Below are 24,065 nucleotides of genomic sequence, written 5' to 3' on the forward strand. Positions count from 1 at the left end.
CAATTTCACGTTTGACGGTTCCTTACCGAAGCTAAAAGGTCAACCGAAACTAATCTAAATCCAAATATTTCTGAGGACAAAAATGTTGTATTCAGCAATATATACAAAAGGCACGTTGTTTTCATCGTTGAAGAGCATCTACGTAAAGTATTCAAAAATTTGTTGTGATAAAATAAGTGTAAAAGAGAGGAAGGCAATGCAGCAGTGACGTGGTAAATGTTTCTTTCTTTGAATTGTAGAAAAAGCTTGACATAAGTGAAATAAAAACCGATCGGTTTGGGCATACATATCTCTTGATACCGACGGGAATCGTGTGCCATAAACATCATAACCCATGGAAAACAATAACCTTTGTCAACATGCAGAATATTCTCTAAATGCCAAATTATAAGAGAAAAGAATGAAATACATTGCAAAGACTGATTAGAAGGCACGTGAGTAGAGACTGAGAAAGAGGGAGGAATATAAGCGTGGTGTGAACTGATCCTCTTACACCTCGGTTCAGCGTATAGTTATAACAGCACATAGTGGCAGTGAATAGTGATGAAACGGACAAACAGCCAGTCATTCGTTATTCAGTTAGAAAAGAAGAATGAATAGCTTTCCGTCACTGTAAGCCAAATAGACTGCTGTTAAATGTCTAAATATAGTGAAAAATATCATTGGGGGGGAGGAGCCCAGATGAGGAGGAAGTTGACAGGGCGAGTTCGAAGTCTTTTACGTTCACACTCTTTTGTCAAAGTAAGCTGGAATAGATAAAGAAAAAGAGAGAAAAAAAAGCCAAAATATATTGAGAAAAAGACAAATTTTTAGGAAAAATTCTTATGTAAATCTGTCAACACCTCCTCTCAACTCCTCCCCAACCGGTCGTCCATACGAAAAATTTAAAATGAAATAATATTGAAAATTTCATTAGGACTAGCCAAACAGCTCGCTAAGCCAATCATCGAAAAAGTGTAGTAGTAGTAAGAAAACAGTGTTTTTCCTAAATAGAATTCGGTACCCTAACCCGCCTGAAATTTTTGCTGTTTTAAAAACGACAGTGCTGTTCTGTTGTGAGCGAGTGACAGAGTAAATTATAAAAAAAAGGGGAGATAAAAAAGAGATATATATGGAAAAACACGCCAGAAAATGTTCCGGTCAAAATAATGTAATGAAAAAAAGGAGGACAAGAATAAGGCGGGGGAAACGAAATAAAAACAAACAACAGGTGGAGAAAAGAGGAGAGAGAGAAAAGAGGTGTCGTTGGCACATATTCGACCATCATCTGATCTACTTCCTGCGCCTGGCAGAGGCGCTGCTAGTACCTGTCTTGTAATCGAGCAGATGCGGCCCCGTTGCCGGCAATTGACCAGCCAGTGTGCAAGATTTGCAGCAGAAACGAGCATAGTACTTGTTCGTACAGAAACGCGCTTTGACGATCAACTTGCAGTTGGCGAAGAACGGGTTGTCGGTGCAGTTGGGGTGTAGGTAGACACCTGTTATTCAATCGAGTTTAGTCACGGCAAAGTCTAAGAATAATAATTAAAAAGTTATTTCTTTTTTAAAATTACCTTCGACAACCACACTGATGATACTGGTTGAATCTCCAAGCAAATTGACGGCCTCGCAGCGGTAACTTCCGGAATCGGAGCCTTCTGCTCCAGTAATAATTAGTGTATTGTTACCTATTTTTTTTTTAAAGAAAGAAATAAGAATTAATGGTCAATGTTTAATTTTTGCAATGAATGTAACTATCATACCAGTAACGGAGACACGATCCGTTGGAAGAATGGGATTGTTGTCCTTGTACCAAGTGACCGTTGGTTGCGGGTATCCCTGTACGTCACAGTGGATTTGGATATCACTATCCACTGGATAATTCGATCGTTCAGCCCATGCTCTTGCGTTCGGTGCAACTTTTGATTTCGTAATAAAAAAATTATTTAAATGATTATTTAAATGATGTCGACATTTAGAACAAATTAAGATACAAAGTTCACATCCAATAATGGTTAAAAAGTTAGTATAGAAATGGTTACCCAAGTTAGGTCGCTGTGGAGGCACAGTGTTATAAGAGGACGGTGGAGTGGGCCGAGGCCGGAAGGGAGCAGGAGTAGTAGTAGTAGTGGTTAGTAAAAGGCGTGGGTCAGGTTGAGGCGGGGGAATAAGATAGCGACGGAATTCAATTTCGTCGGCATCAACAGAATAGACGGGACCGATAGCCTGAAGAATCATCGTGTGAGACGAAGGGCGACCATAGCCGTTGTAGGCCTGGCAGGTGTAAGGGCCCAGATCACGGAAGGAGACACGGCGGACCAAAAGTGAATAATCGCGGAACTGTTCATAACGCTCCGATGACAGCGGAAGCATTCTCTCGCCGCGCCACCAAGTCACAGATGGCCTGGGCCAGCCGTAAGCGTGACAATGGATAATGATCGGAGAGCCCAGAGTCACGACAGTCACACTCTGATAGGTCACTATATCCGCAGCACGAACAGTCGGGTCTTTTGACGTAACAGAAAGGAGCGGAAGCCAATCACCAAGGTTTAGATTAATAGGTTAGTCATTTGAAAGCGGACAGGAAGTTGGTTTTTGTTAGTCAAAGCTGATTATAGCATTTGTTAATGAATGAGTCCAGGAAATGTTAGAATCAACAAATTGTTTAAAATAATTATATAAAAAAGGGTTGGTTTGTTCATCCTACCTTTAACTTCAAATTGAATTTGTTTGAGTGCGGAAGAGCCGACTCCGTTGTCAGCGATGCAGGTGTACATGCCAGCATCGGATCGATGAACGCCAATGATGTTGAGGGAACCATTCGATTGGATTTTGAATTTGCCTTCATCGTTAACCGCCTACATGTTCAACGTTGAAATTACCTGGTCATATAATACCATAAATACTTCTGTAATTTCATACCTCTCCGTTGGCTCGGCGCCAGTAGATGGTTGGTTTAGGTGATCCAGTGGCTTCACATGGCATTTCGCCAACGCTACCTTCTTCGGCCGCCACACGGGTCTCTCCGTCGACGATTCGCGGTGGAGTACCTACAATCGAATTTCGGTTTAGCGCATTTAGCAAATGACTATAATCATGCAAAACGCTAGGAGTTAGGCGATTACCTCTGGCAGGTGCGGGTGTCGTTGTCGTTGGCTCGTCATATGTTGTGGCAGGCGCGAGACAAGAGCGACCGCAACCGTTGAAGCAACACTTGTGATCTCCCTGGCAATTAGCGTCAGAGCGGCATTCTTCTTCGCAGTTGGATCCTCGTCGCTGAATTGAAGGGCACTGACCCTCTTTATTGACTAAAAATAATAATATTCCCTTTTAGTTTATGACGATTCAAATTGAAATGCTTTATTACCTTGTCTGCACGCAGGTTGGATACGAGTGGCTGACTGATTAGGATCAGACTCATCACGAACCAATTCAGCTTGACATTCGGTCCCTTCTGGGCATGAATAGCCACGGCAAGGCTCGTAGCATCGGCATTCATCGCATCCGGAATTGGATGTGAACCTGGAATGATAATGTTACTTTGTTTAGTCGGAATATTTCACATTCAGATTCATGTATGTATAATACCTTTCAATTCCGTATGGACAACTGATGGCACGGCAATTGGCGTTGGCCTCAGAACACGGTTCACTGTCGTAGGGTTTGTTAATCGACTCGGGGGGTCCGACATCGATTTCATTTTCTGTTAGGGGAACCAATCAATGAATTAATGGTCTTGTAAAACACTAAAGACATCCATCCCCACACCGAACAAGCAATAAACTAAATAAGCAGCTAATTACAATGCCGAAAAAATCGCATTGATTTAAAGCGGAAATTAAAGCGGAAAAACGCTCAAAATTAAAGCTAAAATTGAGTTTGAAAAGGAAATAAAAGAAAAACCATTAGAGGTTGAAGGAGAAGGATAGCTTGGAGCCGGTTCTGCTGGTCTAGTTCGATCGGATGGCGAACAGAAGGTGGTGCAACTTTCGAAGCTTTTGAAACGGTTCATGTTGCCAGCACAGCCGCCATAGACGAACGGCTGGCAGGTGCTTCGTTCGGAGTCAAAGTACCAGCGATCGTATCGCTCGCGACACGGACCGACGTCCATTGGCAGACGGCAGACCACTGTACTCACGCAAGTCGACCAGAAATTGTTCAAAATACACATTTTCGTGTCAATAACAGGCGAATTGTTCGCCGTCATTGAATTTTTCATTAATAATCTAACTACTGCTTAATTACATTTGCTTTTACGGTTATAATTCTTTTGAAAGCCAGTGAGTCAATTTTTAATTCAAACTACAAATTGAAATGTTGTAATTATTATTGAAAGAATAATAAAAAAAAGCTTACGAATTTCTACGGTAATTATAAAGGCATTGAGTTTTACCTGAATTGGCATCAGATGTTACATTGCCAGGGGGAGCAACTTCGGCGCGTTGAAGGCAGAGAGATTGACATTCCTCCAGTGAACTGAATCGATTGCCATTACCACGGCATCCGCCGTAAACCAATTCGAGACATTGCAGCGAGCTGCGGTCGAAATAGTATTTGCGGAAGGAGCCACGGCAAGGTCCTCTGTCGGGGGGAAGTCGGCAGACATCTGGAAAAATTCAAGTTTTAATCGCAAATCCATTGAAATTATGTCAAGAATAAAACCTTGGCCTCGGAAGGATCCGCACTGACGTTCACATTGTTCTTCTGAATGGAAACGATTGGCGTTGCCATCGCAACCGCCATAGCTGAAGGCTTCACAACGGCTGGTCTGTCTATTGAAATACCACGCTGGAACACTGGCTCTGCAAGGTCCAGGTTCAACCTCCAATCCGCATATATCTTTAAGTAAAATACAAGATTTGTTTTATTCATGGAAAAAAATTCAATCTAAATTTAGATTTAGGTAATAATTTTATACCTCCTCCAGTGGGGTAGCGGTCACGTTCTCGTTCACGTTCTCGTTCATCAGGCCGACGTTCAGGTTCAGGCTCTCGTTCCCGTTCTCGATCATCTTCACGTTCCGGATAAGGAACATACGGAGCTTCTGTGGAAGTAGTTGTGATGGGCCTGACTCTCTGGCAACGATTTTGGCATTCTTGAGCGTTGTTAAAGCGGTTTGGATTTCCTTGGCATCCGCCGTAGTCGAATTCGTAGCAGTTATCAGATCCGGCATCATAATACCATTGACGGAAGGAGCCACTGCAGGGACCGACAACTCTCGGCAAAATACAGACATCTTGAGACTGACTGCATCTGCTCTCGCACTCTTGACGATCGGCGAATCTATTTTGATTGCCATCGCATCCTTTGTAGATAAACTGTTTGCAGACACCCTCAGGTCGGTCGTAGAACCATTGCAATACCGACTCGTCGCAAGAACCTTCTTGCTTCGGTAGGAAACAGAATTCTACAACAGACAAACAGCATTCCATTAGGTAAAAATTTGGTGGGTTTAATATCAAACAAATTCATTCCTAACCGGTTCTGAAATCTTCGTCGATGGGCTTGGCGGATTCGGGATCCATTGGCGATACAGTCGATTTGCATCTTTGGTTACACGAGTCCATTGAATCAAAGTTGTTGGCATTGCCGTTGCAACCTCCAAACAAGAAAGCGCGACATTCTTCATCCGCTTCATCGTAGTACCATCGTTCGGTAAATTCTTTACAGTCACCGATAACACGCGGCATCCGGCAGGTGTCCTCTTCTACAATTGAAAACGCAATTAAGTTTTTACAATTTTTTTAAAAGAACAAGTTGAAGGGAAATTCAGGTAAATTGATTAGTTGCAGCGATTTTGTCGAATTGTTAGTTAAATTGTTAATTTGCGTTTGGGAAAGAGTTAGGCCCATCTACCAGTGACGAGGGACAAGGCTCGGCAGGATTCTTCACAGGCATTCTGCGACTCGAAGTTGTTGGCATTGCCCTGACATCCTCCAAAGTAGAAAGGCATGCAGCGACGTTCAGCTTGGTCATAATACCAACGGGATTTCTTCTCGCTGCACGGACCTTCAGCGCGTGGCAGCAGACACGAATCTATTTTCATTTTGTTTAGTGCCAAAAGCGTTAAAAAGCGATGTCTTGGTATTTTAGATTTAAAAGCATTTGTTTTGTTTTGAATGAAGCCGAGTTTGTTAGTGCGTCAAGCGTGTCAAACATATAGCGAATGGGAGGGGGGAGGAATTCATGGTTTTCTCCGGTCATTAACTCGACACCTGTATCATTTGTCCTCAATGTAGTGAGCTGATATGGTTCTGGGGTTGTTGTTTTGGGAGTCCTGGGAGCCTCTTTGCATATCGATGCACAGGCTTGATAACTTTCGAAGCGATTGGCATTGCCTCCGCAACCGGAATAGAGGAAACTGTGGCAATGTTGAGATTTTCTGTCGAAATGCCACCGGAGTTGATTGCCCTGGCATCGGCCGTAGTCGGCCGTCATGTTGCACCGCTCTTCAGCGGAAACTTGATTTTTGACGTACAATGTTTGGTTTTCATCAATTTCGAGGTTGATGTGTTTTGTGATTTGTGTGAACATGTTGTGTTGTATGATTTAAAGTGATTGGAACAAATAAAAAAACTTACCTCTGGATCGACTGGTGTCTTTGCAGCGGAGATGGCACTCGCGTTCACTCAAGAAATTGTTCTCGTTACCCTGGCAACCACCCCAGTTGAATTCTAGACAGGTCATTGAAGTCTTATCGTAGCTCCAACGTTGGAAGGTACCTTGACAACCTCCAGCATCCTGAGGCTTCTCACATTTGTCTGTTGACCAAAATATAAATAGAATTAAATAACTGTAAGGACCAAATTAAAACCAAAACCAAATATTACCGAGCAATTTAGGTGCAATACACTGTTGATGACAATCTTCGCGAGTGGAGAAACGATTGGTGTTACCCAGGCAGCCTCCATAGCGGAACTGTTTACAGGAGCCGGTAGTTGTGTCATGGTACCAGGATGGATAGTTACCCTCACAGGGTCCGGCAACTCGTGGCAGGGAGCAAGCCTCTGTGTTGACCATTTAATTAATAAATTGAAATTATCAAGAAAAAAAGATTAAATTACCAATGCCAATTGGTTCAACACAGTGGGCTTTGCAGTCATCTTGCGTTGGGAAGCGATTGTCATTGCCATCACATCCGCCGTACCAGAAACGAGAGCAACCGCCATATTCCATATCGAAGAACCACCCGACGGTGAAATTACGGCAAGAACCGCGATCCTTATCCAATGCACAAATTTCTAAAATTGAAAAAAGTAAGATTAGATTACGATTATGTACGGATGCAAGTTTGAATATACCGCCAGAAAGTTTAGGTTTCGATGGGCATCCTTCGTAGTTGGGACCCTGGGAGGCAGTAGTTCCGTCATAGCAGCAACCGTGTTTAGAAGATTCACAAGTGCAGCCTTCAAATTGCGGTCCATGGGCGGGAGTCCGTTCATCTTGACAGCATCCATGAGCAGTGTTTTCGCATCCGCAGCCCTCGAGATTGGGTCCTTTGGCCACAGTGATAAGATCAGGACAGCAGCCGAATTCGAACGTGTTGCATCCGCATCCTTGGTAGTTGGGTCCAGCAGCTGGAGTGTAGCTATCGGGACAGCAGGTGTGTTCGGTGTAAAGACATCCGCATCCTTCCAATTTCTCACCACGGGCCGGAGTGATGTTATCAGGACAACATCCGAATTGCGTGACTTCGCAGTTGCAGCCCTCAAGTTTCGGTCCAGTTGCGACACCGATATTGTCTGGGCAACAACCAAATTCAGTGTTGAGGCAACAACCTTTCTTGTCGGGACCATGGGCTGAAGTGACATTGTCATCGCAACAACCAAATGTGGTTTCGGCACAAAGGCTGTCACATCCAGCAGAGCCTGGTCCTGTAGCTGCAATCGTTGAATTAGGGCAACAACCGAATTCCGTTTCCGCGCAGTTGATGTCCGATTCCGGTTTTGGTAAATCATCACCGGAACCGATTTCTCCGGAACCACTTTCAACAGGTTCGCAACCTTCTCCATTAGGTCCCTTGGCTGCTCGCAGATTGTCTGGACAGCATCCGAATTTGGTGTCATCACAGGAATTGCACTCTGGACCTGCTCCACTACCACTACCGCTTCCGCTTCCGGATCCCTCCACTTCACTAGCTTCACATTGGAAGCATCCTAGGTTGTCTGGGCCAGTGGCTGTCGTCATCTGGTCTGGACAGCAACCGAATCTACACGGAACAAAGGACAATATCAAAATCAAATGATTCAAAGATACAATTTAAAAATTATTCAAAATTACTCTGATTGTTTGCAGGAGACCGGGATCAAGTCCTCACCCATGGAAGACATGGTTGTGGGTGGTGGTAGTGTAGTTGGCTCAGGGCAGCCTTCATTGTCATTACCCTCGGATGGAGTGGATCCATCAGGACAACATCCAAAGAGAGACGTTTTGCAGGCGTCAGTGAAACAGCCCTCATTGTTAGCTCCCTTGGCTGGAGTGACACCGTCAGGACAGCATTTGAACTCGGCATCCTCACAAGTTTCGTATTTGGGACAACCTAAATTTCGATTGGAAATGTATACAGCTTGCAACAAAATTATTCATTTAAAGTATATTGAATTTAGTTACCAGCTTCGAAAGGTCCTTTGGCTGGAGTTACACCGTCAGAACAGCATCCGTATTCGGTTTTGTCGCAGGTTGGTTTTTCCTGGGTAACCACGCGACATTCCTTCACCTTCTTCTTTTTGCCTGGGAAGCTCTTGGCCTTGGATTTAGGAGGTGCTTTGGTTCCAGTTTTCATGATATCGCTCTCGATCACTTCAACGCCCGGTTTCTTGACGGACTTGGCTGGTTTCACAGTTGTCGCATCTTTTTTAGCATCTTTGGTTGTTTTTTCTGTGCTGGTCTCCTTCTTGGCATCTTTACTTGGCTTTTGTGTGCTTGTCTCCTTCTTGGCATCTTTGCTTGGCTTAACAGTGCTCGTCTCTTTGGCATCTTTGCTTGGCTTAACAGTGCTCGTCTCCTTGGCGTCTTTGCTTGGCTTAACAGTGCTCGTCTCCTTGGCGTCCTTAGTCGGCTTTTTAGTTGTCGTTTCATTTTTAGCTGATTTCTCGCTTGATGGTTTAGCTATAATATGCGCATTGAATCAGACGTTAATAAATGTAAAAAATAAAAGGGAAAAGAATTATTTTACCATCGACGGGTAGAACGTTTTCTGATTGCAAAAGTCCGTTCTTGGTTTCGATGACACTCATTTCTTCTTCGACCTCTAGTTCACTGGAATCCATACCATCGATACCAGATCCTGATTCACCAAGGATGATGCCAGAACCTAATCCGGAGCCCATACTCGAACCCATTCCAGAACCAGATCCTTCGTTTGATAGAAGCAATTCTTCGGCAGGCGCTTGTCGTCTTCTGCGCTTCCGCACTAGTCCTTCCGGTTCGCTAGATCCTTCCATCACTGTCGGTGGAGCGGTCATTCCTCCCAGCACCAATCCGAGTCCAGACTATACAAATTTCGAAAAATTCATTACCAAATCAAATCGTGTTATTTAAACAAAAATAAATACCGATTCAGATCCCATGTCTCCAGATCCTTCAGCAGACATGTCTACAGCAAGGTCGCCGCTGCTACTATCCATGTTGCTCTCCATGCTACTATCCTTAGTACTATCCATAGCACTATCCATAGTAGTATCCATAGTACTATCCGTAGAAGTATCCATGCCACTGCCATCAGAGCTAGAGCCAGAGCCAGACGACGGTTCCATTCCCAGATTGGATCCACTGGATTCTACTATGGGATCCTCAATCACCTCCTCTCCTATTTCTTCTTCCTCTCCTTCTTCATCGTCAACCTCAACTTCCTCGCAGACTTCAACCAAAGACATTTCGGTCGTCGTGTCGGGAGTGGTTTCTTCGCTGCAGGCTTGAGTATTGCATTTCTCCTCGGAGGATGGAATCGTGTCTGATCCGCATTGATCGATCTTGACTGTCACGTTGTTAGCCAGACACAAAATTGGTCTCGTCCGGCTTCCAGTACCGCAAGTCTTTGAGCACTGTTCCCGGAAATGACGACAAGAGATTAAAAAAAAATAGAAAGAAACATTAATCCTCTTTTGTCACGCTCCCGGCAGTTTCCGGAACATCCAACCAAATAAAAATGTTTGTAAAGAACAAACAAAAGAACAAGGTCAAGTACCTCACTCCAAGGTCCAGAAAACCAGGCGCCCTTGCACTCCTCGGGCGGCACGTGGCATTCAGTTGCGTTCTCGTATCTTTTGGCAGGATCGCAGTTTTCATCATCGACTTTAGTGGGTGACGCACCATCCATTGTTCCGCAAAACACCCACCGGGTCTGAATTCCAGTCCCACAATCAGCCGAGCACTACAAAAGACGAATGACACGAGATTATTATCATTATGTATCACTGCTGCTGGGGATTTTGCAGAGAAAAACAAATATGAAATTACCTCACTCCACTGGGAAGCGAACCAGACGTGTTTGCATTTGGTAGCTTCGGCGCATGTCTGATTCAATGCCGGCCGACGGTAAGCGTGACAGAACTCGTCCGGATAAACGGTTCCCTTCGGTGAAACGCACTGCGCTTGACGGGTCTCAAATTCAAGTCCGCATTTATTCTTGCACTGTGTATAATTTTAATGGGCGTGTCATTTCAGCAAGTCCAATTTCCCACAAGCAAAAGGGTATAACAATGATAATAATAATTGAGTTGTATAACTTACACCTGACCACGGGGAAGTGATCCAATCAACTCCTTCGCAAGGTCGCTTAGTGCAGGATTCAGTGCGTGACGGAACTTCGCCTTCGCAATCAGAGTCTTCTAATTTTTCGATGCGATCGTCCACCTTGCGGAAACAGGTGATTTTGCGGTGTCGTGTTCCATCGCCACATAATTTATCGCACTGCCAAAGAAAATGATATCCAATTAGGTTTGTTGGTTCAGCGGAAGCGATTATTTTCTGGGAAATTACCGGTCCCCAGTCCCCGATGTGAAATTGTGGGCAGACAGCTTCTTTGTTGCATTCCTGGGTCGACGACGGAGTTGGTCCGATGGCATTGACACAAACGCTGTCATTGATAACCGACTGCATAGATCCGGCAACGACTTGCTGACAATAGACTGTACGGAATTGGATTCCGGCCTGACAGTTGCTCGAACATTTAGTCCAGTTGCCGATGAACCAACTAAAATAAAACATATAAGTTATTCCTCTTATGTATATTCGAAACATGGGTAAAGTCTAATGGCTGACCTAGGATCGCAAGCGTCTGCGGCGCAAGTTCTGTTGACTACGGGCTGTAATTGAGGATCGCACAAGTCGTCCGAGACCATCTCGAAATCGCTGGTCTTGGCGCAACTAACATTCCTCGTTTGTACTCCTGACAAGTGAAATTCGTTAATTAGGAACGAACACAACAATTCCTTTGTTTTTTTCTTCTACAAACCTCCGCCACAACCGGCACTACAATCACTCCACGCCCCGTAGATCCAGCTGTAGCTGTCACCTCCGGTAGGTAATGAGACGTCTTTGGGGAAGCTGTACTCGTATTCAATGCCCGGATTGGGCTCTTGGTAGAGCAAAACAACGTACAGGGCTTCGGTCGTTGGTCCCAATGCCGTGATAGTTTCGGGGGCGATAAAGGCGTGCGGTTTGCGCTCATAGTGGAACGTGCAACCGGCAAATTTCATCTCACGGGGGAAATCGATCCGCCAATTGCCGTTGAGATAATAATGCCCCGTAGTGTTTCTGATGGCTGTACAAATATTGGGAAATAAAATCTATCTTTAAAAAAAACAAAACAGGAAAGCTATAATAATAACTTTTTAGTACCTAGGTAGTTGTTGGAAGACTTGACTTCGCGAATTTTGATGTTCGTCGCTCCAACGGGAATGAGTAAAACGTCGTTGTAACCTGTTTGTTTTTTTAAGATTAAAAGCATTCCAATGATAATAATCGTAGACACTTAAAAAGACTGGTTCTTTTCTTAAGTAAGTTCTTAAGAAGTTCTGCTGGTACCAGTTTGAAAGTCGTTTTGTTCGGCGATTCCCTTGACAGATGTGCAAGTTGTTCCGTCACCTCCGCAAACTCTGCATTGATCTTCTTTAGCCGTGGAGCCCAGCATCGAGTCACAGCCGACAGGCTGTTGACGTCATAATTAATCTCTTAATTCACCCAGTCATTCTCGAATGAGTAGGAATAAAAAAATAAAACTCACCAAACATTGGCCGGCAACGCAAACGTCAGTTCCTTCTTGTTCGTCACAGAGAGTACCGTCGATGACTTTGCGCCTGTGTCGGTAGTAGAACCTCTCACCTTTCGGCATGCAATTCAGCTCGCACTTGTTGGGCGCCCTCGTGTACGGGACCCATCTGTAAAATCCACAACATGTCGTCATCAGTTGATTTAATAGACGAATCAAAAGTAAAAATAAGCCGAGTCAAAATAACGTACTCGTAAAAACGATTTTCAAACGGCACTCCGTTGAATCGGGAACACTGTTCCGACCGGAAATCTTGTGTGTCGGCCGGGCAGTCCTGTACGTGGTAATCAAATAAAATCAATCACCGAAAACCAATAATCATCTGGGCACGGGGGGGCTGAGTCACGCCGAAAACATCTCACTCATTGATGGAGGGGAAAAAGGCATAGCAGACGATGAGGGTTGAGAAAAGAATTTGCTTATTTAGACGTTTCTTCTTCCACATGTATAATGAAATCGTTATCAAAAGGAGGAGGAGGAGAGGGTAAAAGTCGAAGAAGGGGGAGAAAAACGGACGGGAGGAGGAGGAGTGGAGTCGTGACTTGCCTGAATGTTGCACGAGTGGTGCCGCCTCGTTGCACCGACGCATTGCGAGTCGGACGACGATGTTCCCAGAGCATCCAGAACAATATCTTTAAGTCTAAATAGATCAAAATAAAAATCAATCTCTAAAAAAAAAAATTTTTTAATCAAAAATCAATTAAAAATCAAATCAGCGACTCTAATAAATCATTTTGATTTCGCGCCGCAATTTCTTTTATTCACGAAAATGTAATTTATGGTGGGCATTTCCCGAGAGAAATATTTCGTCGGGTTTTCCGCTGGAGTATGCCGCCGGTGTTTCGTCGCGACTGTGGCGGCCTCATCAAGGCCGATGCCACCATAAGAGCCGACAGCGACAACAATTTGATATTCTCTCTACCCGTGTAATAGTGTGTGGAAGGATATTCGTGTAAAGCCGTAATAATCATAATCATAACAGCTGAGTAATAATAACGACAACGGGAGATTCAAAAACTTACCCTCGCCCCTGGCATTCGCGGCTCTGGCTTGAGACACCACCGCCACATGTTCGAGAGCATTCCGAAGGCTCGGACCAATCGGACCATTTGCCCGTTTCTTTGGTAGATTGCAGACTAATGACATCCGCTTCTGGATCCGGAACGCCAATGAAGTCTGTCAAAATGTACGACGACCGACCACCTGGATTTTGCCTTTTATGTCGCGTCGATTGCCCTTGGTTCTCTCTTCCTGCGACCAAACGACTCTGGAAAACAAAACAGAAAAAAGTTAGCCCCCAAAACAATTTAAAAATTCTATTTTTTCAAATTAAAAAACGAAAAAAGCCACCCACATCCATCAGCAATCATCAACTATTTAAGACAAACCATTTAGACCTGGAAAAATAACACGGTTGAAAATAGAGTTCTATGGCAAGTTTTTTTGAACCATATATAAATGCCCTACACGAAACTTCATCAAGTTCAATTGCTTCGATGATGGATTGGCCGAAGACGGACATACATAACCCCCACCGGCGTAAAACCTTGGCTGGTATTGTCTCTTTTTCTTTCTTCATTTTTCCTCTCTTTGTTACTACTTAATATTTATTTTTATTATTTCTGTCCGAATGCAAATTTCCTTTTTCCTTTTTGCATTTATTTTTCCTTTTTTCGGTGGCAGTAAATATGTATGGACTAGCCAAGGACGTCGGTGTAATATTTTGTTTACTAACCCCGTTGGTATAATCAGCAAGCGTTCAGGTCTCTTTTATTTGGTTCCCAGGTTCGTCTCTAGTCAAGCGAAGAGGGAAATCTTTTTTTTTTTTTTGTTTTTTTTTGCGCACCTGGACCGGCGATAATCATCAAAGAGAAGAAAAAAAGAAATAACACCTGTGTTCCGAGCTGAGATTTCTGCGGTGCAATCGACACCTGTGCAGCCGCAGCAGGAGCGCTCGGGAAAACGGATCCTTTTCACGGAGAGATGTACATTTCTCCATGAATGTGATTAAGTGTCGCTTTATCAAAGGAACCGATCAGCTGGCCTATATCTCCTCCAGACGGGAAAATAAGAAGCCACAACCCCAGCAAAAAGATAAAATAAAAACACTGTCAACCCTACTGAGACTGCTGTCATTCCCCTCCGACTATTTAGCATTCCTCAACTCTCTACCGCAAGAGAAAACCAACACAATCTTAACTGGCATAGTGTCTGACTCATTCCCCGTACATCTTTTAGACATACCTATTAACTTTCGGGTGCGACTGAGTGGCGGCGGGTCAGCACATTTCAATTTAAAAAATCGTGGCGACGAGTGACGATTGTTCCCAGCTCAATAATAGTTTCTCGGGCTGGTGGTGTGCTATGTACCCGCAGCCGTTTTCCCAGTTCTATTCGGGGCAGAAAATACGAAAATAGAGGTAAAAGACGCGAGAGAGAGAGAAACGAACTAACGAGTCAAACGAGGTGTGTTGATGAGAGAAAATTCGTCTGGTTCGTTGGAAAAAAGGGAAAAAGAAACTCCGACACCGATCAACACCAACGGAGAAGAAGATGAGAAACCACGAAGTTCGTGACTTGGGTCGGCAGCTCTGCGGTTTTCTTTCCAGAAACAGACGTTGTTGTTGAGAGCTGCAGGGGGAGATGAGCGCATCCGAGAGATGTTATTTCTCACCCCTTGCTGTGGGGGTGACTATTGCCTGCGTCATTCCCGACAAGAAGATGAAGAAGGAAAAGTTTTTTTGAAACCCCCAAGATAAAAATTGGGGGATTGAATATTCAATCTTATGAACGCATCCCATATATATAAACGGCCCGTAGACACGCTATTGTGTGCGTTAACATTTTCTCGCCTGGTGTGGAAGAATGATGAAATTTCACTGGCAATTTAATACCAGGGGAAACGGACGACAATAGCGAATTTAACGAATAGCTTTTAGACCTAGACGACGTGTGTCCCTTAACGGAACAATTGATGGATTATTAACGTTTAATGGCGCTCGTAGGGTTTTTTCTTTCTCCGCCATTGTCGAATCGTTAAATTGTTTTCAATGATGACTCGGCAATCATTTTTCCAGACAAAAATGCGGGGCCATAATTCATCGAGAGATTCCCATCTCTCTATATATACGCAAATGATTTATTGTTATTTGACTAATTCCCGCATTTTAGTAAGAATAAGGAAGAATAACAATTTTCCGAGCGATCGCTGCATAAACATTCGGAGAAACTGCGCCATCAAAATGAAAAGGCATTGAATCTATCGGGACGGTAATCAAGGCTGACGGCCTCCGAGTAAATGATTGTGTGCCCTGCTCGACGGGTAATTGAATTCAAATGGTTATCGGGTCGTATTCGTCTATATCCAAATGACTGAGCTGTGCTTCGTATACTGAATTTAAAACCCAAAATCAAACGGCGGTGAAAAGTCACACACACAAAGGCCCGAAAAAATATCGAGAGAAGACACGAAAAATTCCTGTTTGACTTTTTTCGATTTCGTCGTGGATTTTTTCGACTCCGCCTCCTTCGGTTATCTCCCGGGTTGAATCAACAATTCCTCTCTATCTCCTCTGTGTTTTAACATCTCAGATGTGTATCGGGAGACAGTCGGGCAAAGGAGCGTGTAGCGTGACGCGATCAAATTATAGACGAGGCCTTAAACTCCGTACGCGCGGGAGAGATCCTGTACAATGCATAATACCGGTACGTATATCTATCGCTTGCTATCTTCTTGTTTTCCCCGAAAATTAAAATTCGATGCCTTGAAAAACAAAACAGAAAAAAAGAAGAAAATACTCAAGGGGGGAAGAAATCAAGAAACCCTCAGAAAGAGGATTGAAACGACGACGTTGAGGAGAAGAAAAAACCCACCCACGTAGTTGTTGTGTCTGTTATGTTTGAAGAATGAAAAGAGGCTGGACTTGTCAGAGTGTGTCACGGTGATTTGCATTTGATAATGAATAGAGCCGCCGGCGACGACAGCCACACTGTACAGCCTTTATTTTCCCCATTCGCCCGTGAGAGGAGAGTAACGTATATACTTACATCGACGGTTGCAGTGATGAACGCGGCGGCCAGTACCCACAATAATAATAACCTGAAAATGAAGAGAAAGAGAGAAATAAATAACGAGAATGTAAGATGAGTTTTGATCACACGCGTACACAACAATTCATCAAAGAATAAACCCAGCGATGCGGTGAAAAATCCGCATTTTGCCGACATCGGTAACGTGAGATCATTCCCGACAACCTCCGCAATTCTTTTTAATAAACAAACAAACAAACAAAAAAATTGAAGAAAAGAAAAACAACCCAGACAAGTCGGCGAGCATTGCGACATGCCGGATTAGTAATATAAACACACAAACTATGTTTTCTGGGTGGGTTATTTTGCGTGTTGTTTAAACACCGGCCGGCCCCGGCTGTGTGTGTGTGTGTAAGTGGCGGAAAAAAAAACCCAAGGCATTTATTGATACGGCAGCATTTTCCATCCATTTCCGAGACTTGTCTTTTGCTCACTCCGAGCAAGGAAGGAAAAAAGGAAAAACTGAAAACGAGCGCGCCATTTTCAAAAAAAGAAGAAGATGCCATATAGGGAGAGTCTTCGTATCGGTGATGGTCAAACAACGAATGAAAGTTTAAACGGAGAGTCAATACGCCTACGAACTACCAGAGCCTTCAATTATAAACATGCCACCTCTCGTTTTTCAGTAGAGGTGCAATTTGAAAACATCACCGTCAAACAGCGATGACCGTGCAGCACCCCCCAACTTGGAGCGCCCGCATTTCTTGGATAAAAAGAATAGGGATGCCAGCCACTAACAATTTGATTTTGGAAAAATCTCTCGGCACCATCTATCTATCCTTGTGTATTTGAAAAATTTTTGGTGGTGAGTCAGGTTTTTGGAACAACAATTGAAATCATCCTCTCAAGGACAAGCACCTCTTTCATCTCTTTTTAAATAAAAGGAACCGAGATCTTTTTTTAAGACGCGCACCAGGTGGTTCATTTTTTGAGACTTTCCACAAACGGTGTCGTCGTCGTCGGCGCCGTTGTTCGGTTCAAGTTTCTTTCTCGTGACTTCCTGCAGACCATAACGTTCGGCAATACCCTATTGAGCAATCTCTTTTTTTTTCCTCCCCCCCTTTCGGTGCTGTGTACATAATGAGACTTTTGGTCTCGCACTTCGAATTTTTTTTAAGAAAACAAAAAATGGAGAACTTTATTTTCTCCTCAGAAATTTCCTATGGGCTATCTATACTTCGAAAGCAATCGAAGATGAATCGATCAAGTTGACGGATACATGGCTGCGCAAGTGGGAGTAGCTGCCGGATCGTGATCGATGACCCAGGGAAGAAAAAAAAAACCCGAAAATGATACAGTGGGTATTTGTTGAACGGATAATCGCGGTCGAAAAAATAAAAATCACCTTTAGGCCTTTTGGAATAAAATAAAATAATTTTTTTTTTTTTTAGAAAATGTTCTCCCCCACCAACTTTTTTTTTCTTTTCTTTTGGTGTTACCTAGACACCCGTTAGGTTATTCAAGACAACGTTCACCCCATAGTTTACTTTCATCATTCATTATGCTTTGTGGACCCACGGTTCATCCCCCGTCAATCAAGATCATATTTCCACCCAACTCAAAACAAAAATAAAAGCTGACTCCGATCATCTATTTCATCGCTCTCCCCTCCAACTCCAACCCCTCCAAAAACCCTCGCCAGCCGACTGTCTAAAAGAATTAGAATCGCCCAGAAGGTGGAATCGAACCACTCTGACGCTAATCAGCTACAGGTAACTTCGAATCCAATTGGGAAACTTGAAGCCTGCACCCCGGACCACCGAAGATCATCTAGGCATTACTGTGCGTCTGCTATCTCGGGTTTTATAGCAGATCGGCTCGAGGCAGTTATACGGTTGGTGAAATTCGCGTGAATAACAAGGCTCTAGATGACTCGAGTTACGAAGAAATATGTCAAACATGAACTTTGTTTGAGCGATAATATTCAAACGGACAAAGTTCATTGATCGAAAAGTTGAAGGCTAAACACGTCCCTGCGATCCACGACTGTTTTGACAGCTCCTGTCACTAGGCGCGTGACTTGCCTTGCGCTTCCGGCCATTTTTCCTTCTCCATCTACTCTCATTCCTCTCTCTCTCTTCCCCCTCTCAATGCCCCCAAAACCCCACCCTTCCTACATTTTTGCTTCCTACCGTGATTTCTATTAAAAAATTGTTTTGAGTTTTTGTTTTCTGTTTTTAAACGATGGCGTTCCATCAATGAAAAAATTACGTTGTTTGTATGCGGTCGGGACTCGGAAAAAAACAAAAAAGTCAATTGACAAGTGGGACTCGTTGTTGTTTGGCCTGTTGAATAAATTCCATTTTCGTCTTAAAAGCTTTGGTGGCTTCTTAAGTCGTCGGCTGATGGATGTGAACTTTCACCAGATTAGCATTTTTTGTTATTTTTTCGCTTCAGACGATCGAGTGAGTCAAACGTCAACAATCCAAAAGAGAATTCTCCGTTTGGTTTTGGTTTTTATTTTATTTGAAGCAAAAACAAATTCGACCGATGGAAGAAAAACCCTTTGACTCTGGGAAGATGTGACCACCCGTCGTGATTTCTTTCCTTTTACTTTTTTTCTTCGACCGAGCCCTTTGATGCCTTTTTGCTATAGCAAGGTTGTTGTATTTCCCCCCCCCCCCCCCGTTTATTACTGAATTATTCATCCTATTTTTATACGGCGTCTTACAACATACAGCAACAACAACCTACACACAAGCACTTAAAAGACACACCGACCAGATGGCCCTATGCGCTTTTATGCGGCTATTTATATCAAAACTGTCCCGCCCATCTTCAATATATTGAACCGAATAATACAGTGTGCGTGTGTTATCTGTGTGTGGGGGGACCTAATTTCTTTCAAAAACATTTAGACTCTCAATCGAGCCAGACGAGCGTGTCTTATCGACGCCCACCATATAGAGGGGGCCCCAAATGCATTTCATACTGATCCCATTTGAATTCATTCATTTAAGAATCGTTTCATCAACAACGGGACCTAAAACAAAAAATTAAAAATAAAAGCTACAAGAAGCAGGAAGAGGGAGGCAACGCTTTTCCGGCACAGATAATACAATATTCATGTAGAGGAAAAATAAATTTCATATCAACCGACCAGCACACAGCACTACTCACTCAAATATTATTATCCCGTACGTGTAGCGCGCCAGCTCAATATATATACGTGAGTTAGAGAGAAATGATGGTAGATGTACAGCATTTATAAATGTCTAAGCTGAATAAAATTACCGAGAGATGATCCTTGGAAAGAAGAAAAAGCAAGAGTGCCTAGCCTCCATCTAATAAGATATACAGTACGTGTATACAAAGCACCCAAAAAATGCCTATAATCCGACTCACACCACCACCACCTACCAGTCCTCAAATAGTTTTTACTTTTTCCTCCTCCACATTTTTTTTACCAAACAACCAAATCGATGGGGATCTTGTTCTGGGGGATTCTGGGGGCCTTTTCTTCCTCGTCACGAGAAAATACGACCCGGCAAGATGGTTGACACATTTTCTCCCTTGTATTTTTACAGCCCTATAGCCGTGTGTGAGGAAGACGAAATAGATGTTTTTTCCCTCCTCCAACCCTGCTATTCAAAATAGAAATAAAAATGCTGGGCCGGGCATTTGACCCCCCGTTCAACCCACTGGTGTGTGGTATGTGCGTAACTCAATCGGTGGTAATCACGCCGGCTTATATAAAACTCTTCTTCAACTAACAATACGTACGTTACGAGACGTGTTCCGATCGACCCGTTACGGGTCGGATTTTAGGGCCTCCGTTATTTAACTTTTTGTTACCTTCCTCGGGGTTGAGAGAGAGAGAAAAAACCAAATTTTGTGTCGTGTTCCTCGAGATTCCTCAAAGTCTCATCTTACATTATAGGTGGGGTAGTAGTACCTATATAACTGTAGAGCCTAGGCAGCACTAGAGGGGGGGCTAAAAAAAAAGTGTTTTAATATCTTATTGGCCTATCCCGGCCCTCTTTCACCTTTGCCAGCTGACCCATCAAATTTCTTGGCCCTCGACAAGTGAAGAAGAAGAAGAAGAAGCCTGGGCGCATCTTATTCTTCTTTTGCCTTTTTCTGTGACCTGTGTGGTCTCCTTATGATATGTACAAACACCTTATAGTAGGTACTCTGGTGGACCAGATGGTCAACCGGTAAAAACTGTTAAGAACAAAAACCAGACAAGAAGAAAAGACGAAGGAAAAAATCAAGCCGACCGTAACCTGGTTTTGTTCTTTTCTGGTTTTGTTTGAACTGGAACACGTCAAGAAAAAAATTACTGACAGGAATGCGACGACAGCCATTTATACTTGGAATATTTTTATCCATGCTAATCTCTACCGTGAATCAAAAACTGAATGGAAATATCACGACCCCTACGTCAGACAGACATGAAATTCGCCTTAGAAGAATTGCACAAGAAACTCTTGTTCCCGAATTGGAATGTTTCGTTCGCAAAAAAAAAAAAAAAATCTCAAACTGGAAAATATTTAAAAACTCCCAAAAAGGAAATCGACAAAAGAACGATGGTTCTTTTTGTTGCTCTCCGACGTGGAAAAATGTTGAACATGGTTCGGCTGATTAGCGCGGAAAAAGTAAACTGCATTCTCTACTTTTAACTTGGCCAGAAGACACACACAGTCAAAATGGATGGGCCAGCAGTTCTTTTCAGTCTCTGTTTTATACTTTTATTTGTGTGAATGGCGGACAACTGTTTTGGGAGCGACTTAACTGGCCGCTCATCTCTCCGGCGAAGAATAGCTGAGAGGATGTACGTATATATTCTCGTTTTCTGTCATCGCAATTGTTCAGTGAAAAGAAAGAAAAATATCTTCACCTCTCTCGCCCTTAAACCACCACCACCACCAACTAGCCTGACAGTCTTAAATGTTTTTCTTTCTTCTTCCGTTTCAGCTTGGTCCTTTTTATTTTTCCAGGGGGTTTTTCGAGGGAAAAAAGTACGAAAATCCGCGCGTTCATTGAAATAAAAGAAGAGGCCAAAGTGCGAGCACTGTCAAAGAGATGCGCCTCGGAGGGGAATTGAAAACGACGGAGAAGACACCGAAAAAAGAAGTCGAAGATAGTTAAGGGGGAAAACTGCCAGAAGAACAGACAAGAGACAGGAGGGCAAAAAGAAAAAGGAGAGAGAGACTAGTCGACTAAGAACTATCAACCATCAATCAGTTCCAACCGGCTGGAATGCTCTTCTTGATTTTCTTCACAACCCCCTCACTTTTTACTCTTGTTTTTCACTCCGGAAGAAAATATGCATTTTCTCCTCCCACACACGCACACACACGAGCCGCTTTGTACTGATTGGAAGACCTTTCCCCCCTTTATTTTTAAAAAGAAAAAGAATAAGCCCACAGAAACGAAAATTGTCCCGACAAATCTGACAAACAAAACCTGACAAACAACTTTGAACTTCTTTTAGTTTTGTCTTGGACACTTTGATTAACTTGTCTCTTTTTTTTCCCTATTACGTACGACAAATATTTCACTGTTGTTGGTTTTTTCTCTATTAAGGAACCCGACAATAAAATAAAAAAAAGTCGTGACAAGGAATTGACAAGCGGCTTGAATCTCATATTCAATTCACCGCGCGCCAGTCGTGAGTGAGTGACATCAACGACGAATAATTGAAGAAAAACCTTGGCCAAGAAAAACAAAAAAGTCGTTCGTTGTCGTTTTGTTGCATATGAGGAAATGCGAAGAAGATGACGGAAAGAGTCACTTACCGGCCTGGACGCCGACCGGGTATTGCCATTTTCTTGTTACCGGCTCCGCGAATTCCAGACAGCACAATGTTCGTTTCGCTCTTCCTTTTGAATCAAATTTCTTTTGTTACCAAGAAATAATAAAAAAAACCCCAATCAAAGTATTTTGTGAATGTGAACACAATCAGAAAAATTTCAAAACAAACAAACTGGGCAAAAGAGTGTGAGACACGAAGGGGGGGCGCTCGCGTCTCAAACTGGGATGTTGCGCCCTTGCCACTCGGAGGATCACTGGCCGTCTGGCTAGACTGGAACGGTGACTTGATCCTTCTTCTATTTTATTTTCTTTTTCTTTTTTTTTTCTTTTTGCCTTATGCCCGCGGTGGCCCCCTCCTCTTTGCGCCAGAGACTCTCGCTCTCTACTGACTTGTAGACGTGCCTGCCGAGAGCGGAGGAAAAATAAAATAAAAAGAGGTCTTTGCCTTCGTCTCCTCCGCCTCCCGCCGCCGCGAACTCTCTCATGAACTTCCTCACTTATAATAAAATATTCCACCCCTTTTTTTTCCTATCCATATTTTTCTTTTTTTTTTCAAGTTCTTTAAAAAAAAAATTATTTAATTGCGGTTGTTGTTTTGTAATTCGGACGGATTTCCAAAGGAGAGCACTTGGGGCGAATTGAAAGAAAAAAAAACAAGGAAGAAATTGTTTTCAAGTGCCACACGAGGAAAAATTCGGTACTAAAGTGAAGGTTTCGAACTTGAGAGAGAGAGAGAATGGCTATTCTAATTTTTAGCCGATTTTCCTCGGGTAAATGTTATGTTGTTAAAACTATAAAGTAAAAAATATAACCGGTCTCTTAGGGCCGACTACAGCAGTAGTATCAATAAACACAAGTGGAGAAAAGCAGTGGAGACACTCAGCCCCCTATCCATTGAAGAAGAAAGCCTTGTTCGACAACGGAATGAAAAAGAGTAGTATGACATTATGAAAGAGAAAAATGCCGGCATAAAAGTATGTCGCGTCATATCAAGGGGAAAAAAAGGGAAGCGTCGATATATACAACCTTTACTTTACAAAAGGACGGCCAGGGGAAAGTAGTAGTAGTAGAACCTTAAGGGTATGTCATTAGACGAACCTTTTTTTTTTATTACTATTATTATTACACGACCTCTTGCTACGCTGTGGCGGGTCTTTTGACTGCTTTTGAATGGTCTTCTTATCTGTGTAGGTCGATCGACGATTTGTCACTGGGGCTAATTGCTCAGTACCTCCGAGGGCACCGACCGTTAATGCACGTTACCCCAACGAAACACATTTTGGGGTTTGAGAAATCGGTCGAGGGCCAAAACATTTGTTCGTCATGATTCAGATGATTTTTTTAAATTTGGAATTTTCGAAATTCTACTCGTCCATTTATTCCGGAGGAGGAGCCAAAGATAGAGAGTGTTGACAAAAATCGAACTATCGAAATTGGACAGACGTAACTGGAGCCTATTGATAAAAATCGTAGCTGAACGCAGCCAGTGAGTCGAGGGTGTCGGTCTGGCACGATATGGACGCATCCGCTCGCACATCAGCATCCGCCATCCATTTTTATCGGCAGGTCTGAACGAAAAATCACATGGCGTTTTCCGTTCCCACAAATACATTTTTGTCCCATTGATTTTACGCCATGAACGTGGCTGGCATGTCTACTTTACGACATTGACAGTCTGGAATTTTTTTTTTAAGAATGGCGCCAATGCTAACAGCACCATCTACAAACTTTTGCTCTAACCAATGTTCATTTCTTCAGAAAAGCAAGAAAAAAAATGTTTGAATGTTTGAATTGTAGTTCAAAAATTCAAATTGAATGTGTGTTATGTTTGAATGAGCAAGTTGAAAATAACTCTACAATAAAAACTACTGTTGGTTGTCATCTTGGCGATTTCAACACGAAGTTTCGTTAGTGATCACGTCTGCATCTTGGTCTGCATTTAGTTTCACAATCGTCGTTACAATCCTAT

At 43.1% G+C, this 24,065-nt stretch overlaps 1 protein-coding gene across 6 annotated transcripts; it reads right to left on the reverse strand.

The window, feature by feature from the left end:
* Window positions 1–67: 67 nt before the first annotated feature.
* LOC124310815 (papilin-like) lies at window positions 68–22,473 on the reverse strand. Of its 6 annotated transcripts, none has more exons than XM_046774836.1 (38): window positions 22,081–22,473; window positions 16,298–16,349; window positions 13,273–13,517; window positions 12,797–12,890; window positions 12,442–12,524; window positions 12,206–12,359; window positions 12,007–12,130; window positions 11,821–11,901; window positions 11,435–11,743; window positions 11,242–11,368; window positions 10,960–11,173; window positions 10,711–10,890; window positions 10,438–10,611; window positions 10,166–10,351; window positions 9,534–10,022; window positions 9,155–9,470; window positions 8,896–9,087; window positions 8,590–8,856; window positions 8,260–8,518; window positions 7,281–8,188; window positions 7,044–7,220; window positions 6,810–6,986; window positions 6,561–6,740; window positions 6,195–6,440; window positions 5,459–5,686; window positions 4,898–5,386; window positions 4,642–4,818; window positions 4,373–4,585; window positions 3,883–4,107; window positions 3,568–3,682; window positions 3,347–3,501; window positions 3,105–3,287; window positions 2,902–3,029; window positions 2,687–2,837; window positions 2,022–2,486; window positions 1,743–1,898; window positions 1,554–1,667; window positions 68–1,478 (listed from the first exon to the last, which is right to left on the reverse strand). In XM_046774836.1, the coding sequence occupies exons 1-38, from the start codon at window positions 22,107–22,109 to the stop codon at window positions 1,273–1,275; spliced, it is 8,268 nt and encodes a 2,755-aa protein (XP_046630792.1). In that variant the 5' UTR covers window positions 22,110–22,473; the 3' UTR covers window positions 68–1,272. The 6 variants fall into 6 exon arrangements, with proteins under 6 accessions (XP_046630792.1, XP_046630791.1, XP_046630793.1 ...); XM_046774835.1 differs by having other exon boundaries at window positions 8,590–9,087; window positions 22,081–22,164; window positions 22,270–22,472; XM_046774837.1 differs by lacking the exon at window positions 6,195–6,440 and adding an exon at window positions 5,836–6,015 and having other exon boundaries at window positions 8,590–9,087; window positions 22,081–22,472.
* Window positions 22,474–24,065: the final 1,592 nt, after the last annotated feature.

This window comes from Daphnia pulicaria, chromosome 8 (genome assembly GCF_021234035.1).
Source record: "Daphnia pulicaria isolate SC F1-1A chromosome 8, SC_F0-13Bv2, whole genome shotgun sequence".
In the NCBI taxonomy this organism is placed as follows: Eukaryota; Metazoa; Arthropoda; class Branchiopoda; order Diplostraca; family Daphniidae; genus Daphnia; species Daphnia pulicaria.